At 45.5% G+C, this 12,762-nt stretch overlaps 1 protein-coding gene across 1 annotated transcript; it reads right to left on the bottom strand.

The window, feature by feature from the left end:
• Positions 1 to 7,503: 7,503 nt before the first annotated feature.
• LOC144164756 (uncharacterized) lies at positions 7,504 to 10,998 on the bottom strand. Its single transcript, XM_077695041.1, has 3 exons — positions 10,972 to 10,998; positions 10,143 to 10,346; positions 7,504 to 7,842 (listed from the first exon to the last, which is right to left on the bottom strand). The coding sequence occupies exons 1-3, from the start codon at positions 10,996 to 10,998 to the stop codon at positions 7,504 to 7,506; spliced, it is 570 nt and encodes a 189-aa protein (XP_077551167.1).
• Positions 10,999 to 12,762: the final 1,764 nt, after the last annotated feature.

Raw genomic sequence — 12,762 nt, 5'->3', positions numbered from 1 at the left:
ACCCTTCCTGAAACCAGCCTGTTCTCGTGGCTGTTGAAAGTCAAAAGTGGCACTGATGCGGTTAAGAGTTACCTCCGTAAACAATTTGTAGGTAACGGGAAGGAGACTGATGGGACTGTAATTTTAAGCTCTTTGGCATCACCTTTCTTATGTAGAACTAAATTCGCATTTTTCTACTCCTTTCCCACCCTTAGGGAGCTCAAACAATGCGAGAATACGGCTGCAAGCTTCGTTAGGGCAATGCGGCATCCCAGGCACAATATATCGGACGTAATGCCATCATCTTCAGCAGCTTTGCCTTTCTTCGTTGCTTGGAGCGCTATCGCTACCTCACGAGTTGTAACCTCAGAAACGGGTTCCACACCATGTACGGGAAAACGTGTGTCTGGTGCAGAGGGTGAATCGAATAGGTTTCTGTAGAATTCCTCGGCGATTTTTAGTATATCGTCGATGTTGTTTGCTATGTGACTACAGGCGTAACGGAGTGCACACATTGTATTTTTGCCAATAGTGAGCTTCGTTCTAGTCGCTTTCAAGATCAGTCCGAGTTGCAACGTCGCTTCAATTTTTGCAACCTTCATAGCATGGATGTCGGCTGTCTTGCTTTTGTTGATATATTTGGAGAGCTCTCCCATTTCAATTCGGTCAAGTGGAGTGCGGACTAACATTTTCCGGCGCTCATCATTAAGGTCCTTAGTTTTCTGTGATAACTTCGATTCAAATGCAAGCTCTTTTTCTCCTGTGGACTACATGACCATGTGGGGGAAATGATAATTGAGAGAGTCCCCATCATTGGTGTCATTAGACAACACAGAGAATTTGTTTTCAAGTAACAATCAGAATTCGTCCACTTTCCGTCCTACGGAGGGCAGGTTAGGTGCAGTCCGTTTTAGCATCTTTAATCTTTCCTTTTCTCAATCCAAACTCATACGACTTCTGACCATTCTGTGATCACAATCACCTGTACATCGTGAATCACGCGAGGCGTACCAGCTAGCATGAAGTCAATTTCATTTTTAGTTTCGCTATACGGTCCTTTCCAAGTCCATTTCTATTCTTTTTCGGAAGAATGTATTCATAATACGCAGGTTTTTCCTCTTGGCAAATGAAACGACCATGTCTCCAGGGACGTTTCGAGAACCTAGGCCAAATTTCCCTACCGCATGCTCCCCTATCTGTTTTGGCTTTATTTCTGCATTGAAGGTACCCATAATGACTCTATACGAAGTTTTTACTTTTCTAATTGCTAACTCAAAGTCTTCGTAAAATACGACCACAGCCTCATCATCGTAAGTGGATGTAGGAGCATAGACCTGCACTACACGCAACGTGTGCTTCTTATTGAGCATAATAACGACAGAAGCTACACGCTCGTTAATACTGTGAAATTTAACTACATTTCCTGCTATAGCCCTATGAACTAGAAACCCTACACCTATGGGGTGTGTTTCAGAAGTCCCGCGATAAAAGAAAATATCACCAGTAGGAAGCAGTAGGGTATTTATGTTAAAGTATTTGTATCCTGCATGGGGTGGGTGGTAGCCGGCGCCACTCGGACTACACGGGGTGAAGGTGTCCTTCTTTTTAACACCCGAGAAAGTACAACGGAAACCGTACCGCTGGTCGCGTAGTGGTTATCACACCAGACGCGTTTTCTGTAGATCCCTGGTTCGAATCCCACCCGGCAGGCATTTCTTCTCCACTTTCTTTCTGTGTTTCAAAACTCTTCATCTGTTCCAATGACTTACAGCATTCCCCCTTTGCGTTACAATGCATTCTTGACTGCCAACCCTTATTTCTTTCAACGAGCTCTTCATTTCCCATTCTGATGCGCTATATGTATGTATGTATGGATGTAGGTGTGTGTGTATGTATTTGTGTGTATGTATGCACGTATGTGTGTGTGTGTTTGTGTGTGTGATCATGTGTGGACATGCCTGCGTAAAATAAAAGGACGCGTGTGTGGAAACCTCATCATTTACTTTTTTGTTTTTATTGATCCAGAGATGACAATTTCGGGCGGAAATTTTTAGGAGGCGAGAGAAACCAAGAATAACGGCTTTCTGGTGTAAGTTCACTGACCTGGAGAAAAGCGCGAAATATTTTCAGGAAACTAGCACTGGCTGCTTCGCAACGGCTTTCTGGATAATGGATAAGATTATGTCCGCTGAGCCTTTCGCGTATGAGCTTTCCGCCTGAACTTCTGTCCGATTACCCCGCCCTTAACCGCAAAGAGCGAGCACCTCCTCCTCTTCCAGAAAAAAACTCCAGGTTGTGCCACCGCTATGTCCATTTATGATTGGGATCCGAAGAAATGAGGCTCCATAAGTGGCAACGTACGGTGATGGACAAATGAAATGGGAACACGAAAATATGAACCGGAACACGCAAAATTGAAAAATACTGTTCGGGGAGGTCCAGTTATGGCGCGCTATTGGTATAATTGGAAAGTCACATTTCCCACCTTTGTTTTTCTAACTACGTGACGCTAAAATTTGAGTTGCATGGAAAGAAATCGCACGATTTGTGTGTTCAAGTTCATATAATTTTGTTCGCGTTTCGCTTGTATATGACTGTACGCTTACGCGTAAAGATTCTTTCACATTTTCGCTACTTCGTAAAAAAATGCGCAGGATTACCATCACCATTCCTTCGCTCGTACAACTACAACTCAATTTTTGAACATTTTGAAACATACGCTAACCTCCAAACTATTTCATGGTGCCATTGTAGGTGTGGATGCCGAGCATTTTCGCTGCCGCACCTTCGCCTGTGCTGATCCGCACAATTTTTTACACAACAAGACGCGATAGAGAACGCCGAAACGTACATGTGGGTTTTGTTTTCGTGAGACGAAGCGGTTTTTATAATTTTCTATAAGGGAGAAGGGTGGGAGAAAGGGAGTTTTTCCTTGGTGGCCGGAGGAAACAAGGTGCCAACCAGGCGCGTAGCCAGGATGTATTTTTTTGTGGGGTGAGAGGAAGGGCATTAGGGTGTCACACTCCCACGCGGTAGTTTGCAAGCGCCTTGGAGGGCTCTTTTATGATATTGGTGTTGATTATTATGATTGTTTATTACCAGGTGAGGTTTTGATGAGGACGGAAATCAGGATTCCGCGTGGTGCAAATCCGCGTCCGTGATACAGGACGTAATGAACGCAGGGGCACCTTTTGCAGGCATTGCATTATATGACCATAGCTCCACGTGATTACTTGTGTTAAATCAACTATATATAGGATGAGTGTGGCATCCACAATAATATAATTTATTTGGTACACTTCGGTACAGTCCCAACGACGAGTGTATTATAATTAGTGCTCTCTTGGTGTTCTGAAATAGTTACAATATTCTCTGTCAAGTTTCCAAACTTTGATGAATAAAGGCTCTCGTTCTGATTGAAGCCGTGTACTATTTTGTGAATGGTTTCGGCTAGGCAAACCCTCTAGGTCTCGGTCGCATTCCTTGATAGGGTAAAGCAACTCATTGCAACGTTCAGTATTAAATGCATGTAGAACTTTAAATTTCGCAAAAAGATACGGTCACGGCTTGTTAATTTGAACTTGTAGGGGACATTGAATAAGTTCGAATTAGTCGAAGTTCGAACCAGCACGAGCGGGTGCTATGAGCGGCCATCGCGCCTCTCGGCGTCGGCTAGATTCCGCGAGGAAGAACATCTGTACTTGTTATCGCGAATGACGCGTGATGTGGCAGGTAATTTCGAGAATTACGAAAATGGCACCTCGCAACGACTTGCGCTGGAACATTGGTGGGGCCGGCGGCGCCCGATTTGCAAGCAAAAAAAATTGGCCGCGTGGCTGCTCCTTTCGTTGCAAATGTCGACAAAAGACGACAGTCCTATATACATAGAGTTGCGCCCTATACTTGGAGTTACGCACAACCTGAAGAAAGTGGCAGAACGGTTCCAAGTGCCGGTGGTGTTTTCTGCTTCACAAAAACTTGGTCGCCTGTGTGCGCAAATTTGCGGCAAGCCCAAAACGAAGAATTGCGAAAAGAAGCATGCCAAGCGCTTTGTGCCCTGTGACGTAGGGGTAGTCTACGAGATACCGCTTTTATGCGGGGAGGCCTACATCGGCCTGACGGGCAGAGGTGTGAATAATCGGCCACGCGAGCAGAGTTCTTCTCTTAACAATAACACGCGCGCGCATTTACCCGCGCATTGCCAAGATTGCAGGCCTGTCAGTTCTTTGGAAAAATGCAGACCTTTCTTTGAGCAGATTAGAATTCTCGAGAGATGTGATATTACAGTGGCGAGGGAGCTCTTGGAAGCGTTTTATATTAGGCAGAAAGGGGACAAGTGCGTCAGCGATACGTCTGTGTTTTTGCGTGCCACCGAGTTTGAATTTTTGAAAGCGTCACTTTGATCATGTTCTCTGGTTAACGCGTTCTATGTAGTGTACCGAAGTGCGCGTGCGCATGCTCCTTATGATTCATGTATAACTATGAGACGATGCCTCAAAAAATGGTAGTTGCAAGTGCGCGCTTGTCCCGTCGTCCTTCTTTACTGTCGTTGTCCAAGTCTCGCTCTATTTTATGAATCAAAAGACAACAGTCTTTGTCGACATCTGCCAAGTAAATGCCTCCCTTCGCTTTCCCGCTCACCTCTCATGCTTTTCCTATTCTGTTGCGCTCCACCCAATGTATACACACCAAAGGTTTGCTCAAGTCAATTTACATTTACCGCGTTCTACTGCCAAAGGTCGGCTTTCTCGATGCCAGCGCTGCCGTGCGGCGTAAATCCGTGTGAATTGAGGCACCATACTACAATATGTGTAACACAATGCTCTACTCCTCGTGCGTTCCAAGCAGAACGTGGAACCTATCTGGTTAAAGCTTCCGTTGCTCTGTCCTTGTGATTTTTCAAATTCCGCAAGGACGCGGGCAACAGCAGGTGACGGTTTTATTCAGTAGATGTAGAATATTTTCTATCGCAAAAACCAAGCACCAATGAAATTGTAATAAAGGAACACTGCCGATATCACTTATATATTGATGTACTGCCTTAATATGTTGTTATACTTCAACAATGTTGACAGGTGTGAGCATTGACCCCGGACTTAGATGTCTATATTTGGCTGTGACAAAACAAGACTATTGCGCAGGTTCTGCGTTACTTTGGCGGGTGGCTGTATAATCTCAGAGATAAACAGACACACAGACAAACAGACATACCGACCAAAATTTCTGCATTTAAGTTGCCTCAGAAAGACTATCGTCTTCAAAACGTGCTCCGCACCGGCGTGGTGGCGGTTGCTTGTTCTTTTCTGTCGTTGGTTTGAGTCTAGTGAATTTGGTTTGGTTTTGCAGCGCGTTTTGTTATTTATGGGCCGACTCAGATCTCGGAGGAGCGGTGTAAGTCAGGTGCTCCTAGCCTGATTTAACCGATGTGAAGATGAAAGAAATCAAATCATCAGGAGATTTTACGCGCCTAATACACACAGGATTGTGCCAGAGGCTGGCGGCCAGTGCAAATTAACCAAGTTCGAACCCACCAACGTTTCATTCAATAACTCAATGACGGCGGCGTGTGATCATGCTCTTGCAGGTAGTCATGTTCTGTGAAAGTTAAGCAAAATCTTGCTTTGTTTGGAGTTTTCTGGTGGACATGAGATGTGTATAAGGAACTACAATGGGTTTAACTATTTTGGTTTCGAACATTAGGAAAGGGGGTATGTTTAACAGACGCGTGCGCTGCCTTTATTCAGTCCAGTACAGACTACCTGATTTAAAGCTAAACGTTAACGCAGCTCTTTGCACGGTTTGGGCTTGGGCTCATTTAGTTTATGTGTACGGCTCATACAAACCTTGTAGTTTTCATTAGGGACGCGGCAAATCTAAATTACCTTGCGAAGCTCCTTGGTCACGGGAAAACACAGAGCATACGCAGTTGTACAGAGCCAGCACGAGCTCCGGGCGTTGGTCAATGCTCAAATTAGGTCAGCGTTTTATTCCCCGCTGGGCATCAAGAAAACATACATAATGGCATTGCCCGGCATACCCGAATGCTACAAACTACAGCATTTTTTAGGAAACTGACTGTAATTCGCACAGCTGCAGTATAGCTTTGATTGACAGCGACCGTGATGTTGAAAGAAGCGGAGCATCGTGTCAGTCTATGCTAAGCTACGTGAGACATGCGAGATTGCCTAAGAATTGCAAAGTTGACGTAATAATTACTCAGTCATTTTTGTTCCTCAGGTATCGCGGACGACTCTTCAGATGTTCCTAGATGTGGCACAGAAAACATTTTACATTATATTAGTAACAGTTGTGAATCTATTCAGGGGTGGAGACGGGGTGGGGGAGGGCGTACCTGTCTACTGCTTTTACGAGTGCTTGTGGTCTTCGGCGTATTTGAACGCTGACATTTATTTGTCATGCCAGACTGTCTGAGGATGGAAAGACCGATATTTTCATCCCACGAAACGTCAAAGAATGCAAATTTACCTACCTGCTTCATTATGGGCGCTGATTTAAACCGTTCAATATATTTGCACGAAGAATAGAGACTCTTCTCCGACGGTGATCGTATCGCATACTGTAGCTGTTTGAGCGGTTATGTTTATAGAACGCAATATTTACCCAAACCAATGTTTATCCAACGCACCGGACTCAAGAGGTAGCTCTCCCTTTTCTGTTTTTGCTTTGATATTTCGGCCCGTTGTGGCTTACACGGAACTTACTTACCATGTTCTAACGATGTGTTGACATAATTTCTAATCAGACAATACAGTTGTTTTGTCGGATGAAGCCCACTGAGTCTGACAATAGCTACATACCAACTGCAGAAAATAATTTTAACCTCACGGGCGTCTCGCCCTACAATTCATCTCGGCCTCCAATAATACATTTTGCACTGGCCTTCAAGAAAACCAACAAGCAATATTCATCGGAAGGTTTTTGTTTATTACAGCTTTTCCATTCCTAAGTGTTTATTTTTTGTTCAGTTTTGGAATATTTTTTTCTTCTTACCTCCCTCCGCTTATTATACTTTCCGTCTTCTTTATTGTAGCTTAAGGCTTTGCTGAGATTTTGTCCCGCTAGGCCACTGGACAGTGTTCCTATTTTTTTATGTAATGTGTATATAAGATACAATGTGCGTATATGATATTCGATTACAGAGTTTCTTATTATTCATGACAATTTTGGAACAAGAAAACAGGAACACGCTTTCATAAATATCATCAGGTATATTTTTCTGTCTTTGATACCGGCCTTATGCTCGGAAATTATTGTAACCCAATCAACATCGTCTGTTATAAAGTACACAAAGACTGTTTTGTGTGCAATATTGCACGCTTAACTAAAGCCAGTAAGTAGAGAGGAAATAACGCAAACCGAAGGATTAGAAATATTTCAGCTTTATATTTTTTTATTTTTAGTACGGCTTTCTATACCTGCAAGCCCTCTATTTTCAGATCCAAGGGGCAAGTTTTGTACCCTCTTTCAAGGTAACAGCTTAAACTATAAACTCGGTTCTTTCTTTTAGCCAGCCCAGGGACCCTGGCGGCCGTAGCCGAATCCTCCGTAGGTGGATGCCGCCGTGTACGGAGACGAATAGCGGCCGGTACCGGCCGGACGAGGGTTGGAGTTGAAGACGGCGTCTGCGCTCGCTCCGGGCAGCGTTCCGGGTTCGTTGGTGTCGACCATGGCGCGGAATCCGCCGGCGTCAGCGACGTAGTTGACGCGGCGGAAGAGGCCGCTGGCGTCCGTGTATCCGAACGAGCCGGTCTTGGAGTTGCTGGCGTCTCCCTGCTCCTTGTGGTACGTCTTGGTGCCGAACTCGTCTACGTTGTCGTAGCCGAAGCTGTATGGTTGCGGGGGCTGCGTAGGAAGAAAATATAAATACGGTGTGTACACTACAAGAAACAGGTACTGTATAGAAGCCTGACAGCGCCCAGAGGGCGACACGGAGCTCGCGACACACAGCGCCCCCTTCGGCAGATATGCGTTGGTCAGTCCCCGCAAGCCGTTGCGTTCCTCTTGGGGAGCGCTCCTCTTTTTGCAGCGCGGATGAAGCATACTAGTTGCCCCTTTTGTGTTTAAAACGAAGTAAGAGATTGTCAGTAATCTTGCCATATAGTGCAGGCCATATAGATAATTCATATAAATTCCGCAGAGGCGTGATGCCCAGAAGAGAAGCCTGCCTGCGGGCAAAACGTTCTCGGGACCAACATGTTTCCCTTCAAAAGAAAACGTAATTTATATTGTTGAATCCACAGAATAGGAGGCTTTCCCTGCAAATATATCAGACGTTGCGCGATGTTTCCGCGCGAGGTATTCCATCCATGTGAGTGCATTTGCGACTGCAGAACTACTAAATGGACCACATGGGTGTTACATTTGAGTCTTTGATCCCAATGTGATGTTCCATACATGTAACAGTATGAAACTCACGTTTGTTTGCGTATAGGAAAATTCTGCCGCTACTAAGTGCCCGCTCCACCAAGAAACGTTTGGGCTTCCAGGTGTAGCCGAGTACCTCGGCTGTATAAAAACACGCCCCCGAAAAAGAATCTCTTCACGCGAAGGCTATTCCAAGAAATTGCATTGGGCGAGGAGGTGGTGGAGAAGGGGTAGGCAGAACATCTATTAGGCGTATCGGAATATATTACGAAATATTCAAAGTCAGGTATTTTTTCTGAGACCTCTTTGCGGCCTGAGACCTCTTAGAAAGAAATAGTAGCGCTTTTATTACCGCTAAACTTTGCAGCAAAAGTCAAGGGAGAAACATTTCGTTCCTTGAGGACACCCCTCCATCGTCAGGAGTGACCGCAATCACAACGGATGGGATAAAGAATGTTCGTCCTCCTCCAGGCCTCCTCTACCTCCCCAAGCGCAAAAAGTTTGTCCTGCGTTCATATATTTCCAACTTTTAATGCGGAACGTCTTATCTCTATTTTTCTGAGCTTTTCATTGCTTTAGACAAGGCGGTGATTTTCTGCTATCCAAGAGCTTGCGAAATACTTGAGAACGTAAACGCCTATAAGTGTCCGCCTCATATGTATTTATATATATTTAATACGGCGATATAAGCACGTGAATGAGTAGATGAAGCAGAGTAGAACCCCTGGGTAATAACGTACGTTTCTATAACGGTGTTTGAGGGCCATTTTTGTTACCAAATTTAATGCGCCCTTACGTGTATTTACGACCTGCTAACCAGCCAAGTGACAAGCTGCTCTTACACAACGGCAGCACGTAATACACTCGCTTAATGTGGGCTATTCAAGAGTCAGTAACCACACTTCGCATCTGCCAAAAAAGAGCGAAGAACAATCCGCGTGAGCATGCAAAACCTTGAACACACGCTTCCCAGTTGCGTCAACCTACGGCTCGGCAGCAAGGCGACATCATTTTATCAGCGCCCCTTATTATTTGGAGGCTTTCCCCTACTATAACAAATATCTGCATGGCTTCGTTGCACTACGTAGGAGAGAAATACGCAAATAACGTTATGACGCACGTTTTTGCAAAGTTGCGTTCACTGGCGCTGAAGTCGGTGTGCGCGGCGGGACCGACCCAGAGTTGCGCGGGTCTGCCGCGGCTGGCGCTGCGCTCGCCCGGCAAACTTCGCTGTCCGGAGCCTATAACTGGTTTGGTTTGTACTTTGCCGCAGTTCATAAATTTCCAGAGATTTCTCCTGCTGATATAATACACAAGCAGAATGGCCAATGTCTCTCTGAAGCGTAAGTCTATGATCGCTATGAGGGGTAGAGCGGCAGTACCATAAGGGATAAAGCAAATGTATTAACTCATCGCTACTTATGTAAATTATTCATGTCTACCCCGCATAAAGCGCGTTTAAAAATTGTGCAAGGTTCTGGAATCTTTCATTGTTTTGTGATGGGCACGCTATAGGAAACGCTAAGTGTCGGTCTTTCTTACAACGATTCTGCCATTCCTTCGGTGCGCTAAATGTCGGCTAAGAAGCTTGCGGGTGGAGTAAATTTAAACAAAAAATATGAAAATTCTTCCGCGGACTCATCAGTACAAAGTGGTGCTTTGGAGTTAACGAGAAATGTTTTAGAAGTGTTTGTTGCTATTAGTAGTTACAATGTCTTGTGAAAGGCCTACATATTTCATGTTTATATGAACGAGAAAAAATCAAAAGGAGCACTTACGTAATACTGTTCTTGGCGGGCGAACCTGTTTGTTCCTGCGGCGAAGGAAGGCCCGAAGCCGCCCGCAAATCCACCGCTGTATCCGCCTCCGAAGCCACCCCCGTATCTGCCGCCGAATCCACTTCCAAGACCGCTGCCGAAGCTGCTGCCGAACCCGAACCGGCCTCCCGCAAACGCCGCGGGTAGTATGCAGATCAGCAGAGCCTGCATGGGGTGTTAGCCCGCACATCGGACCGTCACGAACCGTTTTATGTTCGTCTTACATGAAGTGCATGTTTTTGGGTGCATTTTACCATGAAGTAACCTCTCCATGAAGAAGTTACGGAATGTTCCACTCTTTTTTTCAGTTTCTATAATAGATTCAGCTAATTCATGGACAGCCAGTGGCAATATAGCGTTAAGAAACTGCGATGAGGATGTCTGCACCCCTTTTTACCGCTACTGGCTACAGTTTGGTTTTACTGTGCGAGGGAATTACGCAAGTCAGACTTATTTTTTATAGTAGTGAGGTGAACAACGCAGGCCAACACAGTCACTCATAGGTGCAGCAGGAACGTTGGAATTGTGTACTCAGTGCTTTGGCAGTGAAAGCGCTAAAAAGCTGTTAGCCAGTCGCCCTAAAGATTCCTAGCAGCGGAATAGATAAGATATTTCAACTAGCAGTCCTTCTTGGGGAACTATGCAAAACAGGCGTCAATTACCATTGTTATAGGCAGGGCTGGTTCTTTGCTCAGCTGGAATCTAATTTACTGCGTAATATTTCAAGAAATATAAAACCTATTTAAGCTAAAGCCAATGTTAATGTATATTTGAAAGCCACAGAACCTACCTTGCAGAACACTGCAGTGGTGGACATCATCGTAAATTATAGCCGACGCACAAGTTTGGGACGCAAAATGTGATGGTAAAAATCCACTGGCTCTTCACTGTGAAGAGATGGTCTTGACGCTACTTTAAGGGTTTGACCGAACACGGGGAGACTAGAAGGAACTCAATGCTGTGACTGGCAGTCTGCACGGCAGCGAACGTTTTTAAAGCCTCAGCAGCGAGGGTGATTCGTGTGTCCATTGTGCAACTCACCCTAGTGTCTTTTCCTCTCGCAGTTTTGCTGTTTATTGCTCCAGTGCCTCTCCCCGCAACATTGCATTCTGCGTTCTCACCTTGAAACCGAAAAGAGTAAAATTAAGGCCGGACCGAACAGAATGCAGCCGCGTGCGTTAACTGGCTGCTTCTTGGTTGCGTCGTCATTTTAACGCCGTCTTTCCTGTCGCGTCAAGACGTGACGAGGGATTGCTGTAAGCGTCGTTTGTCTCGAATACGTTTGTGCCTTTTGTAATATTTTCGCTTCAACTGAAGGATATCTCGTCCTTTTCGTGTTTGTTCAGAAATGCAACGTTCTGTAGCGCCGAATCTGATGTCTCTTTATAACACTTTTTATTCACGTTTGACGTAAGAAGACGGCTTTATGTTCTTCGCGCACAACGCTAGGAATGGCTACGCGCACAATGCCTGCGGGGTTTTTTTTAAATATATATACAAGTTTCATGCCAACATGCACCTGACGGTACGAAATAACACCGTGACTCCAATTCTCTAGTGACGGCGCCAGTGGGGTGAAAAATAAATGGCAGGGTTCTCTCGTTCTATGTTGAAAGGGTGTTTGTGGCTGAAAAATAATTCTGCGCGTAAAACGAGTATAGAGACAGGAGGGTAACAGGGCAGGTCTGCGCTCGTCCTTTCGCCCTTCTGCCTCTGCCCTCGTTGGACACGTAGTATTTGTTTTTCATTCACAAAGAAAATACTAGCCAGCAACAGAGTTATATTGCTCGAGAGCTAAGTGGAGCAATGATTTAACATGCGCGTATAGGCCACAGAAAAAAGTTGTGACTGGGCATATTTTATTAGAACATAATATCGGGCATCATAACTACCTGCATTGAAACGTTTCAGGGAACGCAGGACTTTCCGAATTTACTTGTCTGGCTTGCGAGTCGCGATCACCTGCCTGACTACAGCGGGGGTGCCGAGAGGTGGCAGGTCATGTTTCGTGGCACGTGGCTGTGGTTTTGCTGCAGTGGCAAGCTGCAAGAGAGCGCTGCACGATCGGAGCGGCGCAGTTTGTTATTGTTAGCACGAAACACGGGTAGTGCGCCTCAATGCCATTTCATGACAGCGGGTGCCGCCCACCTTTATGCGCCTTCATGCATCACCGAAGCTTATACCTACCATTTTAGACAGTTAGCGGTGCGGAAATGTCGTGGCTTTCGGTCTTTCTTATGTCATCCCAAAAAACGCAAGCGCTTTTTCTCGCTTCAGTGAGCGAAAAAGGATAAGACTATTTCACGTGGCCTAAGGGGAAGTGGGGCTGTCCGTTCCCTACCTTATGAGCCCGGTTAATCTACCACCGGTTGGTGACGAGAACATTATGTACACTAGGTCATTTGCTAGAATAGGTTGCCCAAGAACTTGTTGAGCCTACTGTATCCGCCGTTCTCGTCCCCGTACATTTCGCGGTACTATACGGGCGTAAGAGGCATCTTCGTGGACGCACCACATGGACCTAGAAACATATCATAAAATTGTCGTTGTTGGCTTTATCGATGCCTAAACAGCCAGCAGC

The sequence above is a fragment of the Haemaphysalis longicornis genome, unplaced genomic scaffold, assembly GCF_048455015.1.
Source record: "Haemaphysalis longicornis isolate Haplotype H1 unplaced genomic scaffold, Haemaphysalis longicornis Haplotype H1 scaffold_138, whole genome shotgun sequence".
Lineage (NCBI taxonomy): Eukaryota > Metazoa > Arthropoda > Arachnida > Ixodida > Ixodidae > Haemaphysalis > Haemaphysalis longicornis.
Note: the sequence above shows the minus strand (reverse complement) of the source record. Positions and strands in the feature narration are given on the sequence as shown.